Source organism: Dicentrarchus labrax, unplaced genomic scaffold (genome assembly GCF_905237075.1).
Source record: "Dicentrarchus labrax unplaced genomic scaffold, dlabrax2021, whole genome shotgun sequence".
Taxonomy (NCBI): Eukaryota; Metazoa; Chordata; class Actinopteri; family Moronidae; genus Dicentrarchus; species Dicentrarchus labrax.
Genome location: NW_026136702.1, coordinates 23,245,354 through 23,269,488, shown reverse-complemented (window position 1 = coordinate 23,269,488; position 24,135 = coordinate 23,245,354). Strand labels below are relative to the sequence as shown.

The window sequence follows — 24,135 nt, the reverse complement described above, 5'->3', positions numbered from 1 at the left end:
TTCCACTATGCTGCTGTGTTTAATTTGAATTTCTCCTACGGGGGATCAATAAAGGTACATCCTATCTTATCTATATACAATGTCATATGTGTAAGCATGTTTTTAAATCGTAAAAGTGGTTGTAATAAATATCTTCTATACAGGTGGACTACCTCCACAGATAACTCACTGGCACATGCTCTTGTGGAGGTCCACCATTTTGTCTGCAGTTAGGTACTGTTGACATTCTTACAGGCGATTATAATGTGGAGAGTTTTAAATATCCGTTTATTGTCTTTTCTGCATCCAGACATAATTGTTCAAGAGAGAAACTCAATGAGAATTTTTCCCTCACCCCAACTCTTTATCACTAGTTTTGGTGCACAACCTGATACCGGTCTCTGTTGCTATGCTGTGAGCCCTGGCCTTTACTACATTACTGATTTTACTGATGTGGCAGCAAACCTCTCCCTCTTGTACAGGATCATTGGATTAAGGAAGTTCTATATAATATTAAACTTGAGAAACTCAGAATCTTCCTCGTGGGCTCGATAAATCATTCCAAGTAATCTGGAACAGCTTTATTAAAATATATTGACCTGCTTAACATTTCAACAGACACAGAAGAGTGAACAAGAGTGAACAACTCTCCTCCCCCATAAATTGTCTTTTTCCCAACTGCTCTTGTATCCTTTTTGTGACCCCCTTTTTTCATTCCTTTTTCTCAGTTTTTTCTTTATGTGTTTTTCCTGAGCTGAGCGTAAGGATTTGGAAATGTCCTGTTTTGTTTCGTACAGTACGGACTGTTGAATGACCTTAAAAATAAATGATAAACAGTTGGGGGGGGGGTGTTTGCAACCTCTGATCCAAAGCTTGCTCTGTTGCTTCTCAGAACACAGCCCAGAGTGCCGACTCTGAGCCGCTATCGGCCCAACTTGACTGGAAACCTGTGATGCACGTACCAGCGGGAATACTGATATCTGTAAATGTGAATAGCAACACAGTGTTTGTAGTTTTAATGGACTACAAAGACCATCAGCACAGACTGGATGTCCACTATGGTGATTGTGGGGAGATTTTCCTTTAAAGAGTCTGGAGGAAGACATGACCATGTTGGTGCAGAGAGGTGAAGAAGGACAGAGAGAGAGAGAGAGAGAGAGAGAGAGAGAGAGAGCACAGCGAGCATTCACTCATTCTTTCGCCTCCTCAGTTAAAGGGGCAGTTTTTGTTTTTCTCTCAGGATGTCTGAAGGTGAATCAGCAGGAATCAAACTTGCGTCGGTGGACTTTGAGATCTTCGGTCACGTTCAGGGTCTGTATGTTTAACTCTCCCCCCTCTTCTTCTCCTCTTTTCTGCTCGCTGAGCCGAGGCTGTAAACTGATCTGCTGCTGCTTAATTTAGGAATGAGCACAGTCCTGTGGCTGCAGGCGGGACAGAATCTCACTGTACTTTCACTTCCTGCAGCTTCAGGACATATTGTTATGAATTTACCACATAATATAATGAGCTCTTTGTTTTAGTTAGTGGAAATGAGAAAAGCTAAAACATTTAGTATAGAACATACACACAACAAAATGTATTTATGTCATAATTCATAATTGCTGTTTTCTAATTACATATTTTAATTAACTTTCTCTCTTTTAAATTTCAACAGGAGTCTGTTTCAGAATGGTGAGTTTCTCTGAGGTTGTTTGCTTCAGTCCCAGTGTTTATACTTTAAGTACATTTTACTGATCATATATACATAGTTTTACTTAAAGTAGTGGTTCCCAACCTTTTTCCTTTTCTTTTTCTTTTTCCTACACAATAAACTGATGTTTATTAATAAACTAAGTGATATATTTTATGGATATATCATATTATATTCAATGTATAACAATAACAGTGTACCATGGAAATGTCCTGCTGTGAATATTTGATCAAAAATTTGTTTTCCTGATAATTTTCTTATACATTTTTCTGTCTGTATTTTATTTCAATTAATATTTTTTTTACCAATCATACATACTTAGTAGTCTCTTTTTTTTTTGACAGATTCTGTGTTTTCTTCTCCCTGACACTTGGTCATTGATCTATTAGCTCTTTTGTTTTAACAGCAACCCTTTCTTATGCACCCCTTAAAACTAAGAAGTCCTGAAGTTTGGGCAACCCCCAGGTTGGGAACCACTGATTTAAAGGACCAGTGTGTAGGAGGATTTAGTGGCCTCTAGTGGTGAGATTGCATATTGCAACCAACTGAAACCCCTTGACTCAACCAGGCGTGTAGGAGAAGCTACAGTGGCCACCAAAAACAATTCTTACTTTGAGGTGATTATACATAAAAAATGTATGAATATTGTATTTCATTTCTGCCAATAGATCCTCCTAAATGTTAAACACTTGACCTTTATGTAAAAGTACTTGAGTAAATGTACTCTGACAAAAATGAAACGTGGGCTTGAGTAAATGTACTCTGACAAAAATGAAACGTGGGCTTGGTTATTGATTTTCACATTTATGCTGGATCCAGAGTACTGCCGGGGGCCGACACAGTTCAGCACCAATGCCTTCACTGAGATTATTTTGTCATGTGATCTGTAATAAAGTACTCTGAGGCTCTGGTTTATCAGCCTTTTCTGGAGCATTTGACTATTTATAATAGCCTTCTTCAGAAAATGGAATTCACTGATACAGTAATAGTGCTTGAACCCTCAGAGACTATGTGGGCTGTCTATAATTTTGGATTTCCTCTGCCACTGTAGAGCGCAATGAATTTTTTGTAATTCCTTTAAAAGAGTCTGTAGAACTGCTAAATGGCTCAAATGGCATCAAAAGAACCCTCAAGGGCTTTTCAATTTCACTGTGTCACAGAGCTGAGCCCCGCTGGTTCTGTTGGACTGATCTCTCCTTGTCGACCTTCTGCGAGCCACTTGATACTACTACTACTTTACTGTCCAAGTCTGCCTTTTTGATTCAGACTGTGCTCAGCTGTTACAGTGTCAACCCACACCAATTCCAAGAGACACAGTTTGTCACCCCTCAGCAGGCTCTCTGAGTTTGTAGCTATTGCTCTTTTTCTGATATCATCTATCTTTTATCTTGTTGTGTTAAAGGACCAATGAGTAGGATTTAGTGGCATATATTGGTATAGTTGCAGATTGCAACTCACTCGCTTCACCTTCACTTAAACACATAAAAAACATGCATGGCCCTGTCTAGAGACAGTGTTAGGTTTGTCTGTTCTGGGCTACTGAAGGAAAATGAAAGTTCAACTTGGTAGACTCCACAGAAGGTGACCCGTTTTCTCTCTAGATAAAAACGGATCATTCTAAGGTAACAAATCATAACAATTCTTATTTGCAAGTGATTATACACTAATGAAAACATAGTTATGAATATTATATTCAATTTCTGCCAATAGATCCTCCTCAGTGTTATATACTGGACCTTTAAGAAAACTTTATTGTGCAAGTATGTACTATAATAACCCCTTCTTTCCTCCCTCCCTGCAGTACACAGAGAAGGAGGGTTTGCGGCTGGGTCTGGTCGGCTGGGTGAAGAACACCTACAGTGGGACGGTGGTGGGACAGGTCCAGGGTCCTGCAGACATGGTGGAGGAGATGTGAGTGCACACTTTTATACTGTGACACAAAAGAATCGGATACAATACAATTTCTCATTTAGCTTTTCTTTATAAAAATGTAAAAGAACCTGCACATCTGAATGTGTGAGAGGTGTGCTACAACTTTAATTAAATTAAAAAAAACTCAGCGTCTTGCTAACTGCTGTTTTTTTTAATTTATCATGTATATACATGAATACAGATGAAAATTGTGCAGAGCAAAACATTGCTCAAACAGGACACAGGAGAAAAATGTAAATTCCTTGATTTAAATGGACTGCAGTCTGCCTTGATTTTCCATTCAACCCTTACACTGTTGTTTTTTTATTATTATTTTCTACCACTAGATGGCTGTCTTTACTTTCACAACATAACCGACCAGTCTTCCTTCAGTTAAGAGAGGTGCAATCTGTGTAGGTTTCCCTGCTATTCAAATTCAAGTGTGTGTTGTTGTCTTTTTCTATTTTATCCAAATAGTTGAGGAGGAAATAAGGTTGTTGATCATAAACCAGTTCATGAACACGTCACTGCAGACTGTTGCGTTTTTGTTGCCTTTCTGTCTCTTCCTTCACTGAGTTAATGGTAATAAGCAATAATCAGTGATGAAACTGGAGCTCAGTTTGTTTTGACGTCCCCTGTCCGGTGGGAGTGATGTCAACAGGGTGTGGACATCTCATTTAGATGACATCACTGCCTCTAGGGATCTGTGACACACACACAAACACAGACACTTGACAAGTGTGAAACAGTGATATAATTCTCCGTTTGTTTTCAGCTCTTTGCAGCACCAGGCGGGTGGAGTTTAGTTTAGGATGTTTTGGCATTGGCACCATAGTTTCTCTTTTACTCTTGGAAGGGAAAGGTGAAGCAAAGAAGTTGCAATCTGTAACTGCTAGATGCCACTAAATCCTACACGTTACGTTAAACAGAGGAACCCAAAAGCAGATCACAAACTCTTTATTGAAAATCCGTGTGAATGAAATGGTGAGGTGTAGCCTCCCTAGGCAGAGTGGAACTGGAATCTTAGGGCAGCTTGGCAGACAGGGTGCAGTGGGCCGGTAGCTTCAGCAAAGCATATGATCCTGAGACACGGGGAAAAACAGGGTTAAAGTTTGCAGTAAAAAACACTTTTCTTAAGTACTCCAACTTGGCCTAGAACGTTGCTACCAGGTTTGTAGATGCAACAATCTGGCAGAAAGTGGATGGAGATCCAGGGTTTAAATACTGCAGGGCTGATGAGTTGATGGCTGGTAGGTTTGAGCAGTCAGACAGGTAAGCAGGTAATCAAGGAGAGTGGGAGGAGTCCAAACACACAGAGACATAGGGAAACCAAGGAGGAGAATACTACTGACTATAACAACACACTGGTCCTTTAATTCACTGAGTTAGATGTGAAAATCTTTGTGAAAATGGCTGCAAGGGCTGCACCGTAGGCTAACACCCGTAGAATATGACCATTAAAAGTGTCTGACAACATTAAGGAAAGGATCCCTACAGAGATAGTTTAACCAGAAACAGCCCTAATATCACTATCACTCACCACCAAATGGACAGAAACAAAATAAAACTTTAACACAAAAATAAAACACAAACATCTTTCTTAGTCTTTCCACTGTTCCAACAATCAACTCTGGTTTGGTTGAAATAAATCTTTAATTCACTGATAGATTGATTGATTGATAAAAACAGCAGTTTCAGTCGCTCTGCTCAGCTGCACACGGAGCAGACAGGTTATGGAAACAAACCACAGGGAGACTGATAGTAACACAGGCAGAGGGAGTGACACACCAGGAGTCCACTATATTTTTACATAGAGAACAGTTGTTTGCTGCTATATTAATGTTTTAAATCTCATATATATAACCTTTAAAAGTTGAAGTGGGGGCACACAGTACCATGACAGGAAGCAGATTTTCTGTATCAGAAGATAAAATCCTGTGTTTGGACTTTTGAATGCATTTGGATCGAGACTCGAGGAACAGAAAGGAGAGTTTGATTTAATAATAGAAGGAAATAAAAGCTGATTTCAGTTTGGCGTTTGGTTGAATAGCTATTAATCATTCGTAACCTCACTGTGACTTTTATAAACAGACTGAAAACACTCGCTTTCATTCAAGAGATTAAGCACACACGCACACTACTATGTCCGCCCATTCTATCCAGGATCTTTTCCGTGTTAACACGCTCACCCTCACGTCCTTCCTGTCGACTCCACTTTCACCACGACCTCACTTCCTGCTGGGCCTGGGAAACAGGAAGCAGCTGTTCCTCTTGGCAGAAAAAGGGGGGAAGGGAGGAGAGGGAGGGGGGAAACAATGGGCAGTAGGTAAGGGGGAGACAGGGAGATAAATATGGGAGTGGAGAAGGAGGGAAGAGGAGAAATAGGAAGGAAGGAGAGTGATGGAAGTGAGAAATGATGGTATATGAGAGAGAGAGAGAGAGAGAGAGAGAGAGGGGTGAGAGTTGAAGTGGGTGGTTTTCTATTTTTCCTCTGAGAGAAAAAGAATTCCCAGAGAGCCAAGCAGTTTGAAAACATGAAAAAAACTGATGGATGAAGGAAAAGAAGGAGAAAATAAAGAAGGAACTGAAGATAAAAATTCTGAGTGAAACCAGGTGTGAAAAACAACATAAAAGGAGACAAAAGAGAGGGAAGGGGCAAAAGGAAGAGAGTTGAATCATGAAGGAGGAGAGAAGATGTAACAGGTGTCTGACATTCACATGAGTTGGATTAATCCAGGAAGATGATGGAAATACATCATGAACAGCAGTATTTCTCTTTCTATTTGTTCAGATTCAATTTGTTTACTGTTTTCTAGTAGTAGTAGAGTAGAGTGACATTATTTATAGCATATCATCTTATACTGGACAGATTAAGTCTGATTATGACCCTGGATCCCCATTTTAAAATCATGAAAAATGCCCTTATTGGATAGCGACAGTGGAGAGGTGACAGGGACATTGTGGTTTCATGGTCCAACCTAATTATTTCTCAGCAGTTTTGTCCATCTGAGTGAATGTTATCACAAGCACAATGTTAATATTACTGATAGAAGTGACAGACCAAGCAACAAAACAAGACCCAAATTAGGGTTGGGGGCTATGGAATGTATCGTCAGTGAGGGTCCTCACAAGTATAGACAGTACTGTGTGTGTCGATCACAGGGATCAGTGTGTTATTTTAGAGGCAAATGGCAGCAGATTACAAACCAACAAACATCCAGCTGCTGGAGACTTAACACTAAGCTGTGTGTGTGTGTGTGTGTGTGTGTGTGTGTGTGTGTGTGTGTGTGTGTGTGTGTGTGTGTGTGTGTGTGGTGTGTGCGTGTGTGTGTGTACAGTAGAGTAGTAGGTCATCAGTCGACTGTAGATGGAGATGAAGTTTTTTGCCAAAAAAGTAGGACAGCTCGTCTCTCATACAAACTCTCTCTCTCTCGCTCTCTCTTTCTGGCTGAGTCGGTGGAGCTACATGGACGTGACCCTGATCCCCTGAAATCTCCTTTAATCTACACACACACCATGAGAGGCATCAGAATCGTCAGATAGTCACAAAAACAGTCGGTGAGAGTCTTTCTGCAGGAGAACACGCTCACATTCTCATGGTTAAATATAGCTGCAGGAATGTTTGCCTTTTTCCATCATGCCCATGGTTGTCCAGATGCTGGCTTGACCCCAGACTGGCTGGTTGTGATCTTTTTTATTCATTTATTTTTGTCTACATTTTTGTCCCACAAGCTTGATAATGACGTCAGTCTGTCTGTCCAACATTCTGGTCCACAGAAAACCCTCTTAACAGCCACTGCAGTCGCTTTCACAATGGCAGACTTTAACTAATAATCTACCTAACAGTGAGACTTCAGATAGACGTCTACATTCATCTGTCACAAAAACAAAAGCTTGACTGCCTTAAGCGGGCTAATTATCTATGAATTCTGGGTAAATAAAGACCTTTTTCAAAACAAAAGACATGGCTGACTGAGTAACTGCGTCAAACCATTCATCTCTGATCACCCCAGCAGGAAATGTTTGCTTTCTGGAAGGAATCAACACTTTTTAGCGGGAAAATTCAGCGACAAATGTTGGAATAAACGAAACTTCCAGTAGAATAAAAGCAGTGCTGTAGTACTCAAGTCCGGTCTCTGTGAATCGTTTTTTATATTGCCTCAGATTTGTCTTGGACACATTGGTATTTGCACTTTCACTTTTCTCGGGCTTGGCCATTGGTCTCGCCAAATATTCTGGTTGGTCTCTACCGAGTCTACAAATTATTTCTGAAGTAACCACCTTTAAAACAAAACCATTAACCATTTGGTACATGGAGTGTCCTTGGTGCAGCGGCCATGGGTTACGCTCCAATGGGTATTGGTTTAATTCAAAATCCATCTAGAACAGACAAAATTCATCAAATTTTTTTTTCTGTCTCAGTCTTGACTCTGTCCCTCTCATTTAGACTCAGTCTTGACTTGGACACAAACTTCTTTGGACTTGGCCTCGACTAGCCCTGGTCTTGGACTACAGCAAAACTACATGGTTATGTTTAGGGAAAGATCGTAAGTTACATTACATACCTGACGTAAGTTAAGTACATTGAGTAAGTTAACTTACGGACATAACTAAAAATAAGTCAATACTGAATTTTGCTTTCACACAGGACTTGTCTCCTGGCTGAAAGTAGTGTGTTTGTTCCATCCACCCTGACCTCCTCCCTACACAGACTTTGTCAGCAGGCAAAATGTGACACTGACACGGTATCCTGTAGTGGATCAGAGGGTCTGTGACATGCATGAGACTGGGCTGTTTAATGATAAACCTGCTGAATGTCCTCTGGTCCTTGTCCTCCACAGGAAGGTGTGGTTGAGTAAAGAAGGAAGTCCAACCAGTCGGATCACCAGAGCCTCCTTCAGCAATCAGAGGACCATCGACAAACTGGAGCTCTCCGGCTTCAAGACTCGCTTCTGATCAGCTGATCCAACGCACCCCAAGAGCTTTCCCCAGTGCAAAAACCCCAATAGCTGCTTCTAGTGTTCAGACCTGTGCAATAACTAACTGTAGGGATTAGAGTTTAGATTTTTATATCCATGCTCCTGTGAGCTCTATGATTGAAGACTGTTGAATGACAGATTGGAGGAGGCCATTGCTGTTGGTATGGCACTGTTTTATTCATAATAAAAGAACCGTCTTGCTGTGGTGTATCCATCTGTACAGCAGAGGCACACCAGAGAGATTAACAATGAGCTGAAACTCAATGTAAAGCTTCATCACTAGCAGAGACACCAAACACATTGTCACATTGTTTTCATATTGTCATTTGATTTGTTATTATAAAAATATTGATTGTGTGTGAGATTGTATAGTTTTACTAATGTTAGCCAAAGAAAGACAGAGAGAGAAGCATAAATAAAGGACCACTATTCTGATTACATACAATTTTTGATGGTAGCAGTTACAGTAAAGGTTCCATATGTAAGATTCTGAAGCATTTTCTGTATTATTTTTATGTAATCACTATTGCTTAAAAGATGAGAGCTTCCCCAGTTTACAGTCTTATTACTATGTGAAGGTTTCGGGATGGATTTCCCAGTAAAATCCAGAGGATGTGACGTTTATGAGTGCTCCCTTGTGCCCTCCCCCTACGCTTCCCTACAGTGTCAACAGTGTACAACACTACAGTATATGCCACTGTATGATGTAAACAAACACACCCCCAGTGATGTTGTCATTACATAACAGTAAGTCACGTGACCCGATTACCTGTCTTCTGATCCAATTAAATCACAGCGAGAGAATCCCTGATCGGCTGCCAAGGCAACGACAGCAAAAACCCTGACACAGCAGGAACAGAGCTCCTGTTCACCGCAGAGACTCAGTTTGTTTGAGAGAGAGAAAGAGAGGAAGCACACAATAATTAAATGAATATAAAAACTGATCGTACTAGAAAATATTCAGCAGGAAATGTGTAATGAAGGAGCTAAAAACACCAGAATGATCATTTAAAATTCTATTTTTCTCATAAAATATCTCGTCTTAGATGAAAACAACACGCTGAACATCATCTCCAATCAAGTGTGTGTGCTTAGAGACCAACTCTCCCTGGATACACTGTGAGAAGTGGACGCTTTGTCGTCATGCCAACCTATCCCAAGATATTACTCTCTCTCTCGCTCTCTCTCTCTTTCACACACCACACACACACACACACATACACACACACAATCAGGACAAAAGACGAGGAGGCGTTAGTTGTTAGTGTCAGTTTGAAGAGGATCTTAATGTAATGATATACTTACATAACACACACACACACACACACACACACTCTGCTGGAGCACAGAGTGGACAGACTATTGACCCTTCATCTACTGTCATGAAAACGCCATGACAGAGCTGTGTGTGTGTATGTGTGGGTGTGTGGTGTGTGTGTGTGTGTGGGGGGGGCTGTAATGGAATAATAGCTGCAGGCGGTGTCTCCACAGAAAACGGCAAGAACTAGAATGTCTCTCTCTTTAATTCTCCTAAAAGCCAATGGATACGCTATATGTATGTCTACATACTATCAGTGAGGAGAGGCTAAATAACACCTTTCTGTAGCACAAACTACATCCTCCAAAATAACCATATATGGAATCAATACTCCTCTGAAGTTTGGGGCAGATTGGATATATTATATTATTGAAGTGGATCCGATCAATTTTCTTGGAGTTTGTTAAAGTATGTGTGAATTTATATACTTATCCGGGGCTGCTCTTTAGGGGACGCCATAGGAGGCGAGACCTTAATGACACGTGCATTTCACCACCGCTACATGTGTGCCACGTTTCATGAGTTTCGGACCATGTTTAGGCTGCCAAAACTGCGATTCTGTTGCTCTGGCCTCAAGTTTAACTATTAAAAACTTTGTTACCAAGAAGTATCTGGAATTCTCCAGGTGTGGTTTTTACATTTAAATTCTCTTAAGCTAAAACCACATGTTGCTGTGCCAGAGAACATCACAGGCCTCCTATCTGAATCTGAGTCTTTTCCCAGCTTGCTTTTTGTCCATAAATGCTCCCAAATACAAATAATCCCCCCCATAATCCTTCACCTCCAACAGCACTCTCACACTTTCTCTTCTGTTCACTGCAGAATCTGTTGCAAATAATACAGCAAATAATAATAACACAGCCACCCCCACACTCACACTGCTGCCATGAGAGAGAGAGAGAGAGAGAGAGAGAGAGAGAGAGAGAGAGAGAGAGAGCCCACCCACACACTTCAATCATTGTGGAAAAGCTGGAAAAAAAATCCACTGGCCTCGACCTCTTCTTCCTCCTCCTCCTCCTCTTCCTCCGCCTCTTCTTCTCCCGGCAACCAGCTTGGCATCCCATAGTGGTCACCATGGAAACGCCACTCTGTCTGGAAGTGCTTGTGAGAGAGATACAGAAAGAAAAGAAAAGTTGATGCCTTCTCCAGTCTTCTTCTCTTCTTTTCTCACCCGTGTCCTCTCCTCCTCTCCAAACTCCCTTTTCCCTCCTCTTTCTCTCCTCTACCCATCTATTTTCTCCCTGCATATCTGCCCAGCACTTCAGCTGCCCACACAGTTAGTCTTATTCATCGCACTAGACACACACCTGAGTGGGTGCTGACAGCCAGCTGTTGCCAGGCAACATGCTGAAGTTGAGTCCAACTCTACTGTGAAAGAAACTCTGACATTTAACACTAACAACATCTTTTGTTCTGTTCTATTTTACTCTATTCAGTGGATTGTATGCCTGATAAGTGGAATGAGACGGCCACAGTGAATGTAGGAGAACATGTAGTGGCTAAAAACCTACCAGCAACCCTTCAGTTAGGCGGCTGTGCACTAGCTATTCCATTGTAATGAAACTGGACAAAAAGTTTTGAGGGGTTGAACACACTGACAGACTGCTCTGAAGGTACAGACCATACTTCTACGGTTTCATTAATCTTAATGAGCCAGATGGTTTGAAGCTGCCTATCACGGGTGAACTTCAACCAGTCAAATCAACAAACCATATAATGTAGTCAAAGTCTTACCGAAGCCAGTAAAGAAATATCAAGAAAAGCCTCCGCTGCCGATACATGCATCACGTTCTGATTCATGTTTTTTAAATTTTAAAAGACCAGTGTGTAAGATTTAGTGGCATCTAGTGGTGCAGTTGCAGATTCCAACTCCCTCACTCCACCCTCCAATTCTACCACGAAGGAGAAACTACAGTGGCTGCGAAACTAGAGCCAGTGGTTTATTTGTCCATTCTCGGCTACTGTAGAAACATGGCAGACTCAACTTGCGGCGCCTGTAGATGTAAGGCTCTCTCTGAGGTAACACAACAATTCTTATTTTCAGCTGATTATACACTAATGAAAACATAGCTATAAATATTAGATTGACTTTCGGCCAATAGAACCTGAATGTTACACGGTGTGTAACATAAGTACGAGAAAGTTACTATATAGTACAGAACATTAGGTCATAAACGGTTGAACAAAATCTAATACATCTATATAAAGCCCAGCCTAATCTACAATAATCTCATTTTAAAACTATTTTAAAACTGTATATTAAGCTGAAATTGGCAAGAAATCTGAAAAGCACCTCTTACAGGCTTCAATATTCATGACACACTAAAAATACTGATGATTTAGTTCTTTCCTTCTTTCCTTCTTTCCTTCTTTCCTTTCTTCCTTCCTTCCTTCCTTCTTTCCTTCTTTCCTTTCTTCCTTCCTTCCTTCCTTCCTTCCTTCTTTCCTTCTTTCCTTTCTTTCTTCCTTCCTTCCTTCTTTCCTTCCTTACTTCCTTCCTTCCTTCCTTCCTTCCTTTCTTTCTTTCTTTCTTTCTTTCTTTCTTTCTTTCTTTCTTTCTTTCTTTCTTCCTTCCTTCCTTTCGTTCTTTCTTTCCTTCCCTCCTTCCTTGTGTGAACCATTCTCCAGATATACTACAGGTAGTGTTGCAGCGACAAGCTTTTGTCAGCCTTGTTTCTATATAGCTGTAGGACAGTTTCTTACTTCCCAACAGCTCAGTGATTTCCTTCCGAAGCTCGTCCTGTTTAGGATATCTTTATAAAAAGGCTGGTGTGGATTATATAAGATGTGCCGCTTCTCAACCTGACAAATCACTTTCTTGTCATCATGGTTTCTGGCAGAAAGCCCTGAAGGCAAACTTTTCCCATGGGCTCATGCTGACTGATGACATAGCATAGCCAGACCTATCTCAACACTTCAGCAGTTCTCAACGGAGAAGGAAAAAGTGTACAAAACTTTCACTTGTTCGCATTACTTCCAGTTAGGAAGTGGTGTCATAGTGGTGTTAAACAAAAGATCAGGGTGGTCACTGACAGGGTTAGGATTCATGAATATCCACTGTAAATATTATGACAGTGTGACCAGTGTTTGTTGGGACGTTGATCCTTAAAAAAGACTCAAGGTCAAAGATATTTGTTTTTATCTTGTTTACTCAGTGTGTATGGGAGGATGCTGGACTATTCAGGAACTGTGAAAGTGTTGGCTGGATATTTTGTCTCTCAAATGTCTTCGCAGAATGTGAATGCAGAGCTGCAGGTAGAAAACAGGGAGTGATCTCAGACATAGCACTGCTCTCAGGCAGCTGCTGCATGATGGGAATTACCTCCATGACCTTTGACCTTCTCCTTACCCTCCTCTACTTCATAACAAATATGGCTGTGGTCTGCTGGACATGTCTACATGGTGTCTGGTATCTGAGTGATAATCCCTGCACACGCACACACACACACACACACACACACACACACACACACACACACACACACACACACACACACACGTCTGTGTGATCCAAGGGCCAAAAGGACCTTCAAGGCCAGATCACATTCTGCAAACACGCACAGTGTTAATGTGCACACACACTGCTGCACTGTACGTCAACACTGTTGGATGTCCTTCAGACCCAGAATGCATCTTTCTCTGTTTGTGAGAGAGAAAGTCATGACATTATCATGATGCGACAGTATGATTACAAACTGACTGACAGCCAGTGTTTGTCAGTGCAAGTTGTTCTAGGTCGACTCATAATAAATCACGAGTGAAAACAATAATCAAGCAAAGGCACGGCAGTTTCTACTTGTACCATGGCCAGTAATCAACCCACTTAACCCACACTTGATGCACACTTATCCTAATACCGTTTCAGAGTGGTATTCAGAGCTAAGTGTATCCCACCATTCACCACAACCTACTGTGCCACACCACTCAGTTGTTGGCGGTAAGTGTTGGTTTTGGGGCCAAATACAATCAGCACAAATGAAAAAGTTAGAGTTTATGACAGGTTGGATTCAGTGTCAATGTTAAACTGTATATAATGATGGATAACATGACAGCTCCCCGAAAGTAGAAGTTAAAGTCGGTTGGCTGCAGTATAGGTTGGTGGTTCCCACCCTGATGCTTGGGACCCCCCACTAGTGTTCGCCAAAACTTCTTGATTTTAAGGGGTGTAAGAAAACTTAAAAGATATTCACAGTAGGCCTGTGTCTCAGCGTTTCTGTGAAGAAAACTGTATGAAATTGTTATTTTTAAAGTTTAGATTATTATTTAAGATCTAAACTTTGAAGCCCTGAACACTCTCTGATAAACAGCCTTGTCCTGCAATAGAAAAATTCAAACAACCAAAGAGCTAACAGAACAATGAGAAGCCTATTAAGTATGTATGTATGTTTGTTTTTTTAAATAATGATACAGACAGAGAATTGTGTAAAATGTTCCTAAAACTATCATGAAAACTCATCACAGGAAATAATCTGCTCAAAATTAATTCAAATGACTCATTTTACACAACCTTCCTGCAGTCATTGTGTTCACTGTCTGGGTTCATAATACAGTTTGTCTGTTGTTCTGTACTGTTATTGTTATACATCCGAGTCATCGGTTTACACGATAGAAAAGGAAAAAGTAAAAAAAAAAAAAAGAATCCCAAAGATGGTTTCTGTCACTTTAGATATTCTTATTCGTATTGTGATGATATATGTTCAACTGTTGATTATTCTGATCATTTTGGTTTTAATTAGTTATTTCATGCTATAAAAAGGGGGGTTCATGTCATGATTGACAGCTGAACCCTGCTCATCAGCCAGGTGTAAGGGTTGGATCTCGATACCACAGCACCAACCCAATGATTTCATGCAGACTCCAAATGCCATGCCAAGCTGAGATGCATTGTCCATCTATATATGCAGTCAGTGGTGTGAGTATTATTATTTATGTTCAAACACTACAAACTGTTATGGTAAAACCTCCACTGATGGTTATCACAAGGTTGTATTTCTTCTTGTTGAAGGGATGGATGAGAACAATATCACATATTTATGCTGCAAATCACCAAATCAGGTTCAGGAATGTTCTGCAAATACAGCCTCTTTCCATTTCCCTATAACTAATGTAAGGTGGCTAAAACGAAATAAATGGAGTTCACCTCTGATGATTCATCAGAGTAGGAGGTTTATAAAGATGAGTACTTTGACAGAGAGCTGCAGGGTTTTAGTCTCAGCTGTCTGCTGGGCTCAGGGAGGATGTGGTGGTTGAAAATGTGGAGATAAGAGCAGGGTCAGCATTAAATTTCCCCTCACTCAGAAGGCCTGATGGGAAATGTGTCTGGAAAGTCAAACATTTCTAACACTACAGTTGACCGGAGTGTTTCCAGTCATAATGTCAAAGCGTCACTGATAAGATGACACAGGTGTATCGTCATGATTTTTCTAATAAATGCTGTTTATTCATCCATTCTGTTTGATCACACTCACCCCCAACTTTTCAGAGTCAGTCCTGTTTGGCATCATTCAGTCTCTGCAGACTCTCACCCCTCCTCCTCCTCCCTGCTGGCTGAATCTCCGCCTCTCACTCAGACTTTAGGAGCTGGAAGCGCTTCATACATATCTCACTGCAGCCTTGAGGGGTGGAGACATTCTAGTGGTTCAGAGAGACCCTAAAAATGCATTGTCACTTTTACTTGTATTCATTCAGTGATAAGGAGAGATGATGAAGTTAAGTTGTATTTTTCCATTGGTAATGTAAACCCTTTACTGGCTTTCTGACCCTATAGGCTCCCATAGGTACCAAACATTTGGACATAATCTATAATATAAGAAACACAACTATTTTTAATAAAGAGATCTATTGAAACACTTGCAGACACAGTTTATTATCCCCTGTTACAGTGGGATAAAAACATTACAGTTCAGGATTAAATATAAAAAATATTTTATATAAATGAACCTTACATTCAATTATAAACAAGCAAAGAAATGTACATTATTGAATGTAAACATTTCATATTTACCTATAATGTTTTAAATTGATATGTCATGAAAACCATATCAAAGTGATAGAAAAATCCAGAAATTAGGGCTTTTTTTGTTTATATAATTTTTTAAATACAATCCTGTTATTAATTACAAATATTGGAGATATGTGATGTATGTATAATACTGGTAACATTTGGAGTAACAGTAGAGAGAAGAAAAAGGTTTTGTTTCATGATAAAACTGTAACCCAGGTTAAGAGCTAAAACCAATCAAACAAATCCTGGACCACTCCCAAAATATAAATATCCATGTTTGGCGAGATCACTTCCTCTTCCTCTTCCTCTTCCTTTCACTCGTTAGTCGGCTTTGTTGATAAAATAAGAGCTGGTCAACAAACAACAACATTATTTAGTTTTTAAAATGAATTATTTAAGTCATTTATCCAGTGAAATGATTAGATTGTTACAGCCTATATGTTTTCTTCTGATTCATATCGCAGTCATTTTGGACAAAACCTGAAGCTGGACGTCTTCAGTTTGTTTCTTTATGAGCCACATCAGAGACACATTTTTGTATGACCTTGTGATGAACAATAAAGTTTCTCTGATTTTGATTCACATTTCATAGACTAATGATAATAATCGTCATCATCAGCAGATTCATTAATAATGAAGCCCTAACTGTCTGTGTTACAACTCCATGAAAGGACCAGTGTGTAAGATTTAGTGGCATCTAGTGGTGAAGATGCCAACTGAATACCTCTCGTGTATTTATTTTTGATGACCGGGAACAAGAATGGGCTGGGAAGTAGGAGAAATTAATGTGGCTGCAAAACTTGCAAAAAAACCCCAATCTAGAGCCCGTATTTGGTTTGTCCTTTCTGGGCTACTGTAGAAACATGGTGGGTCAACATGGCGGACTGTGTTAAAAGCACCTGTGGCACCTGTAGATAAAAATGAGTCATTCTAAGGTAATAAAAACATAAATTCAGGTGATTATACACAAATTAAAACATACCTATGAATATTATATTCCAGTTCTGCCATTAGATCCTGGTAAATGTTACACACTGGACCTTTAAAGTTTTATTTTTTGTCTATGTGCATAGTTTTGTCATCACCATTTTATACTGTAGCGCCGCTCCGCCGGTGCTGCGGGGTGTTTGAACCGAGCGCACCGGGCGCTGCAGTCCGGGCCGTGCTGAGGCAGAGAGGGGCGGAGGGCGGGGGGACGAAGAAGAGGAGGAGGAGGATTGGTGGATTTGAGGACTCTCTACTCCTGCGTTGTTTTTGCTCCGAACCCTCCACAGTCCGTCCGTCCGTCCTTCACTCCGAGCGGGACTCCACTGCGCTTCTGTCGGCCTCCAGGTGAGTGTGAACCCGGTCCGCACCCAGCCGCTCTGTGTCCTTTATCCCGCTGCTGCGCCTTCTTTTCTCTCTGCACGGATTTGTTTCATTGTGTTGTGACTGGTGGAGCATCCACATCCACGACGGCGGTGGCTGTGGCTGTGGCGGGGATGTGCGTCCCTTCGCTCTGATTTCCCGGGTTACAAAGCCACCTTACCCGGGTGAATTGTTCAAACCACCAGTTAAACCACCAGTTTAACCACCAGTCTGGTGCAGCAGCGGCTCGTTGGGGCTAAAAGTCGCCGGGCAGCGAGCTCTTCTCCCGGGTACGTCTCCCTGCTTTCCACCGCTCTCCATCGTGTTGTTGAATTTGTATTTGTGTTGGTGTGTGTGTGTGTGTGTGTGTGTGTGTGTGTGTGTGTGTGTGTGTGTGTTTGTGTTTGTTGGTTTCAGTGCGCCACAGCTGCTGCTGGTTGTAGTTGTTGTTGTTTATTGTTGTCGAACTCTGCAGCTCTCTGATCATCTCCACTCAGAGGTTTAAATGGAAGAATCCATGAATGATTTTTTTTTCCTCACCTCCCTGATGGAGATGATGATGAAGATGATGGTGGTGGACATGGTGGCGCAGGCGTGGTCGCCTCTGCTGACCTCAGTCCCAGAGCAAACACTAGAATATTCCCATAATACTGTAATATTCCTGCAGGGAGTCTCCGCAGTGACCTTCGGTGTACTTTCCGGTGTATGTTCTGTCTCATGGTGTCACTGAAACACTCCTGTAATCTCCCTGTTGGACCTCAAAGTGCATCTATGCTGTGTAATGGTAATTTTCCTTCAGCTCTTGCTGTATATTCTCATCCTCTTATAATCTTGAATGATTCATGAGTGTTTTTGGGCTCTTCCTGTGGTTGTAAATGAAGGTAGTTGTTGGTAGTTTTCTCTCCTGTGTGTTGTGTTACAATATCCCTGCAGTATCTGAGTGTATTTTAGGCCCACTGTAGTTGTGGGACAGTAGAATCAGAGGAGTTGTGCGTAACGCTGCCGTTTTGAGGCGTTTTGTTTTTTGCGCAGACCCTGTTTCAAATCCTGTAGAGCAATTATGTAATCAGATACAGGCCGGACTGCTGCTTTCTCTCCTCCTCCCTCCCCTTCTCCATTTCTTTCCCCTCTCCTCTCCTTTTTTCCTTCTAATCTTCCTCCTCTTTTCCTTCTCTCATCTGTTCTCTCTGTTTTTCTTTCCACCCTGTTTTCTCCTCGTTTTCTTCTTTCTGCCCTCTTCCCCTTTTTTCTTTTCCACTCCTTCCCTTTCTCATACTGCTTCTTCCTATCCTCCTACACACTCTTTTCTTTCTCACCTCAGGTTTTTTCTTATCATCGTTTCTTCCCCTCCCGTCCTCCCCTCTCTGTTTCTATCCTCACCTCCTCCTCCCCCACCGCTCTCTTTATTGCTTTGATGCAGCAACTGTGAAACATTTGGCAACTTGTTGACCGGAGCCTCTATAATGTCACAGTTAGGTGTGGAGCTGTTCCAAAGCGCCTGCTGCTTTAACAACCTGCTCCTAAAGAACAAAATTACATAATAAAGTTGAATCCTTTGAATGTAAATCTGCTCTTAGAAAGATCATTCCCATAATAAAAATGTTAACGTGCATTAATGCCCTGCTCCCATGGGGAGGTCAAAAGTCGACGATTCAGACCTGTGGACGAGGTGAAGGTCAATCTTTCAACCCAAAATCTTTTGTTTTAACTTTTAGATTTAAATTAAAAAAATTACACTTTCTCTTTGTAGCTGAAAGCATGAAGCTCAACGTTTTAACTGATTTCAAAGTAAAACTGCACAGTTTTCACCAGTTTATCTACTTCGAAGCATTGTGTGAAACCTTTTGATACTAGTGTTCATGGGTACCTGGGTTTGGTGCAAATACCAAACAGTCCTCCACCGAGTTAGCATCACATTCCTGTGACGCTGTCAGACTCATGCAAAGATTTAAAAAACATCTAAATCAATGCAGCACAACCAGAGAGATCATTTTTTAATTCCACACATAGTTCTTTCTAGTCAAAACCTGTTGCCTACATTACCCACAATGCCTCTTGGCAGTTGTGGCTAACTTAGCCTGGAGCCTCTAGCCTGCAGCAGAGACGAGCAGCAGCTGCAGAACTCACGTCTTTCCATCTCCACACCGACACATTTGTTTCATTCTCAGGCGTCTCGTCTTCAACTGACGCTGACTCAAGTGACATCACTTGAGGATATTTACTAGACCTCACGCAGCTCCCTCCGGAGACACTAAAGACTTTGTACAACTTTAAAAACTGGCAGTAGAACACCTGGAGACATTGCAGTGTAAAACAAAAGGAGCTGGTTAAACCAGTTGGCTGAACAAATGAATTTTGATCTCGGATATTAACGTGAAACAAACAGAACCGTCTTCTGTGCTGGACGTACTTTATGGAACAAAAGAGGAGGCGTCTTTAAATTTGGTACAGGTTTTTTTACTTTCCATGTGACGTTCGCTGACGTGGTCCGAACGCAGATGTGCTGTTTGTGTTTACAGGCTCTTTAAATGAAATGGAGCAACGCCAGACAGAGAGCGGGATGCAGTGGGGTTTATGGGAAATGTGGTTCTAATTTAAAGAAACAGAATATGCTATATGCAGCAGCTTTAAAAAGATTTTCTGAACCTGTTTCCTCTGGTTTGAGGTGTTGTTCCATTTGAAGCTGGTTTTGGCCTCCACATATAATTGCGTTTACTTATCACATCACATCCCGTCAGTCAGTTTGGCTTCTCAGTCTCTTTCCATAAATGATCTGCAGGGACATTTTAAGTGAATTGATGCTCCTGCAGGAAACATGAGTACCACTCATGTTTCCTGCAGGAGCATTTTGGCTCCAAGTCAGAAGTTTTTTTTTCTCTCCTCCGGTTCTCTAATACCTCAGTGGCGGCGGCGATGATGAAGCAGGTTTGGCTCGGCCCGGTTGGCGTGATGCAGAGGAGATTTGAGCTATAAATCATCGGCTCTGCTGCAGAGTCCTGAGCTTTCAGCTTCATCATTTTAATACCAGGCTAATATTACACTGAACTACTCATGTTACATTTCTTCACCTCCTCGTAAAGGCATACACCAAGGACTTCAGATTTGTACCAGTTACATAACAAATTCTTATAGAAACACTGGAAGATAGTATAAAAACCTGCACATGTACATAAACAATATGATTTTATTATAAAACTTAACTGCTGGTGATCATTTTTCAGTAGGGCTGATTATTGAGCCTTAACACTGCTCTGGTAGCATCTGAAATGTGTCCATAGCATTCAATATTGAAAATTGTCAAGCTGCTTTTGTTAAGTACTTAATATTTGAGAATTCTGACAGAATTTTGTTGAAAGGAATAAAAGGTTTTCTAGAAAAAAAAATGTTTTTTTTTATTAAAAATTAAATTATTAAAAAAAAACATTAAAAAAAACCTCATAGTATAAAGAAAACACCCTAAAAAATGTTAACTTCTAACATCATAGCCGTCAGTTTATGACACTGCTATCTAGAGGTTGGGGGTTTAAACACAAAAATGGATGCAGCGTTTTTGAGAATCGATACAATAACAACAAATATCACAATATGTTCATTTTAAATATTTTCTTACACCCCTAATATTAGCACCAGTATTTGATAAAGTCAAACCATTCCTGTTTGTTGTTTTTGACATTTGGTGGATTACATGATTAATGCACCCGTTCTCCTGGAAGTTTCACTGAAACAGGAAATGCTTCACAGCTGCACTGGGCTCAAAATGTTGTTGATCTGTCTGTTGAATAGTCTTTTATCTTTTCACCTCGCAGTTTGTCTTGGTGATTCTCTTTTTTGCTTTCAGTCTCTCACTCTGTCTTTCTTTCTCTTCAGAGCTCGCTCCACATCTCCTGTAAACAGAACCCTAAGTGTGTCACTGTTTTCATTAGTGCAGAACACTGTTGACAGAGTGTGTGTCTCAGGCGTCTGGTTGTTTGCTGAGAGGAGGACGATGGTTGAAGAGGAGGAGGAGGAGCTGCAGTCATGTGATCAGAAATGGCATTAAGAAAGAAAATGAAGTTTTTAAAAGGCCTTTGATCCCCCTCGAGTCGGACTGATTAATATAGACTGATAGAAACCACAGAGCAGGTATTGTCCAGTCATTGCGGAACGGAGGGCGTGATCAAAGACAGACGCACAGCTATCTTATATATTTTGACTCTAAGGGGAACGTGAGGAAGAGGATTTTGTTCCCAAAGAAAAGACTGTTTCTGACTGTTAATTGCTGAAGATTTGTGTTGGTCAGGATTCACATACATTCTAAAACAGGAGCCAGTGTTTGGTTTGAAAAATGGAAAATGGAATGGAAATGAAAAACAGCTCATTCTAAGATAACAAAAAACACAACAATTATTATATTCAAGTGATTATACACTAATGAAAACATAGTTATGAATATTATATTCTATTTCTGACAATTGATCCTCCTAAATGGACCTGTTTAAATAGTAAAGAAGTGAAGTGAATATAGTAATGTAGGAAGTAAAAGGGGTATTATAATTCCTTTTTAAAATGGTTTCTGTTTTTGTTTGTTTGGAGAAAAGTTTCAGACATAATTCAAAGACAGGAGGTGTCTCAGCCCCGCCCAAACTGTTTGACAGGTGATTGAAGACTGTTAATGATGAAGTCCAAATCTACAGAATACGCTGAGATTTGGTGTATTGTCCCTTTAAGGCAGAGAGCTGTGTGGTTGTATTTTCAGAAACCAGGCCAGTCGTCAGTGTTTCTGTCGTCCTTTTTTCTCGTCCTCTCCTCTCCCAACTGCAGACCCTCCCTCCCTCCCTCTCACCTTTTATTTCTCTTAACCTGCATCCCTCTTTCCTTCCTTAGTCACCTCCACAGCCTCTCATTTTACTTTAATATTTTATTCTGCCTTATTTCTTTTATTTTTATTCTCCTTCACTCTGGTCCTCTTAAACTGTCCATCTTTTCTTCCTCTGCTGTTTTTTCTCACCTCCTTTCATCTTTCCTTCCTCTCTTTCTCCTTAAATGTCTTTAACATCATGAAACGATCTTTGGACATATATCTCCAACTGAAATGAGTCACACCATTGTTATAATAAAAAAATTAGGTGATGAAAAAAGTTGCTGAATATGTTTCAAGGATTTTACTGTAAAGCAGCCAGCTCGGTTTATACCTCAGCCTTCATCTCCATCCCTCCTTCGTGGCTTTGAGGTTTAAACTTTAAGCTGAAAGACTGCGAAGAGGAGGAGGAGGAGGAGGAGAAAACTTCATCTTGAGGCCCAAAGGATGAGAAGGAGAGAGAGTGATGAATGAAGGGAGTGGAGGAAGGAGAGGAAATCCTGGAGGGAGGTAGTCCAGAGGGCGGAGGAAATGGGAGGGGGGGTAGTAGTGGGAGGAGAGCTGAGCAACAGAGGGATGAGGTTGAAGGAGAAAAGAGAATGATGGGAGGTTTATTTGGGAGATGTGACCAATGCAATAGTGATAGAGGGATGAGGAGAAGTAGGAGTAGTAGAGGAGGTCCAGGAGGTGATGGTGAAGAGATAAGGGAGAGACGAGGGGGAGAGAAAGGAGGACAGGAGGACAGGAGTTAAACATACCAGCTGAAACAATTTGTCTGGAAGGAGGGAGGAGGAGAGAGGGAGGAATGTTCTGGAAAGTGTCCAGCAGATGGGAAGTGGAACAGTGCGACAGAGAGGAGGGCAAGAAGGAGCGATGGAGGAGGAGTGTAAGATTTTTCCCAGAGGCAAAGCTTCAGCTAAATATAGAGAAGTCTGATGGAGCCGGCTATCACCTTCACCAAAACAGCTTTTTTCAGATCAGTCTTCGTGAGGTTGACCATTCATTCTTAGGGACTGTATCAAGTCAAGGTCCACTTACTCGCTTATTCTGCAGCTTTTGACCGTATCATATGGTAGGGCTAGGTACCAAAACATGGTACACATTCCTATATGACCAGTATCTACAGGATCCAATCACAACCCAGATTTCAAATTTGCCTTAGCAATAAAAAAAAGCCATTCTTTAATGTCATTGACAGCCATTTTTTGGTTCAGGTCCCGTTTTAGCACAGATATTGGAAGAAAATCCCAGCGATACCCAACCCTGTAATCTTCACCAGCAGATGAAGTAACTCAGTCATCATGGAGCTGTAGATTATCAAACTTTATATAATTCTCAACGTTTTGGACATAAAAGTAGGTCTTTTAAATTAAAGCCTGTGTGAAGTATTCGTGTAAAGGAGTAGCACTTTACTGCCAAAACGAATGAGTAGATTCATAGTGTTAACTGTGCATCAATATGAAGAACTATCTAGAAGTGTCAGGTATCTAACTCTGTGGATTGGCTGAAAACCAACATGTTCTCACTCCCAGCTCGTCCAGTTAACTTACTTGACGTAACTACGTACTACAAGGAGTTTTTAACTGCTTATGAAACAGTCTCAATTTTACAATGATGCCTCTGTATGACCTACATTAACAAAGTAGACCATCATTCAGAAGATTGGCTATTTCTAGTGCCTGCCACCTGTTCGGATTCCTTTTGAATCAGATTAAATGAGGTGGTAGAAACATTACCACTTTTGTCCACAGGGGCCACCAGAATCAAACAAACATGAAAGTTCCTTTGAGGGGCTTTACATGAATAAAATGTATCTTACATAAGTTAAGTACGTTGTGTAAGTTGTTTACTTTTGGTTTCACATAGGATACAAACAGGAAACCCCTGGTTGTATTTGAACCATCCATTCATCACACCGCCTCTTTACGCAGAGTTTCTCACTCAAGACTACGTCACCTGTCAGCGCGTGCAGAAGTGATCAGCATATTTTGAGGGCCACTGACCAAGCAGCAGAATTTGACGACTTGGGAGTGAGACCGGGTTGCCAGAAACAGACACTCCCATCTGGGC

General features: G+C 41.0%; 2 protein-coding genes and 1 long non-coding RNA gene across 9 annotated transcripts in view; 2 read left to right on the top strand and 1 right to left on the bottom strand.

Annotated features, from left to right (window-relative positions):
• The first annotated feature begins 936 nt into the window (after window positions 1–936).
• Window positions 937–9,053, top strand: LOC127373740 (acylphosphatase-2-like). Of its 3 annotated transcripts, XR_007886934.1 has the most exons (6): window positions 937–1,290; window positions 1,634–1,650; window positions 3,471–3,580; window positions 3,928–3,993; window positions 7,034–7,138; window positions 8,422–8,556. XR_007886934.1 is itself a non-coding variant. In XM_051418471.1 (5 exons), exons 1-5 carry the CDS (start codon window positions 1,221–1,223, stop codon window positions 8,534–8,536), a joined length of 378 nt encoding a protein of 125 aa, XP_051274431.1. In that variant the 5' UTR covers window positions 952–1,220; the 3' UTR covers window positions 8,537–9,053. The 3 variants fall into 3 exon arrangements, 2 of the variants coding, with proteins under 2 accessions (XP_051274431.1, XP_051274440.1); XM_051418471.1 differs by lacking the exon at window positions 7,034–7,138 and having other exon boundaries at window positions 952–1,290; window positions 8,422–9,053; XM_051418480.1 differs by lacking the exons at window positions 3,928–3,993; window positions 7,034–7,138 and having other exon boundaries at window positions 1,061–1,290; window positions 8,422–9,053.
• A 1,312-nt stretch (window positions 9,054–10,365) lies between these two features.
• On the bottom strand, window positions 10,366–17,054 carry LOC127373752 (uncharacterized). Its single transcript, XR_007886936.1, has 3 exons — window positions 16,967–17,054; window positions 15,346–15,527; window positions 10,366–10,978 (listed from the first exon to the last, which is right to left on the bottom strand). It is a non-coding gene; the product is annotated as an uncharacterized LOC127373752 (long non-coding RNA).
• A 55-nt stretch (window positions 17,055–17,109) lies between these two features.
• The window catches only part of LOC127373463 (spectrin beta chain, non-erythrocytic 1), a 130,254-nt gene continuing 123,228 nt past the window's right edge, over window positions 17,110–24,135 (top strand). For 4 of the 5 annotated variants that reach the window (XM_051418026.1, XM_051418007.1, XM_051418016.1 and 1 more), the window contains exon 1: window positions 17,110–17,213. The gene's annotated coding sequence lies outside the window, so the exon portion shown is untranslated. Of the gene's footprint in view, window positions 17,214–17,267; window positions 17,519–24,135 lie in introns of those variants that run through there. The other variant, XM_051417999.1, reaches the window with a different exon arrangement.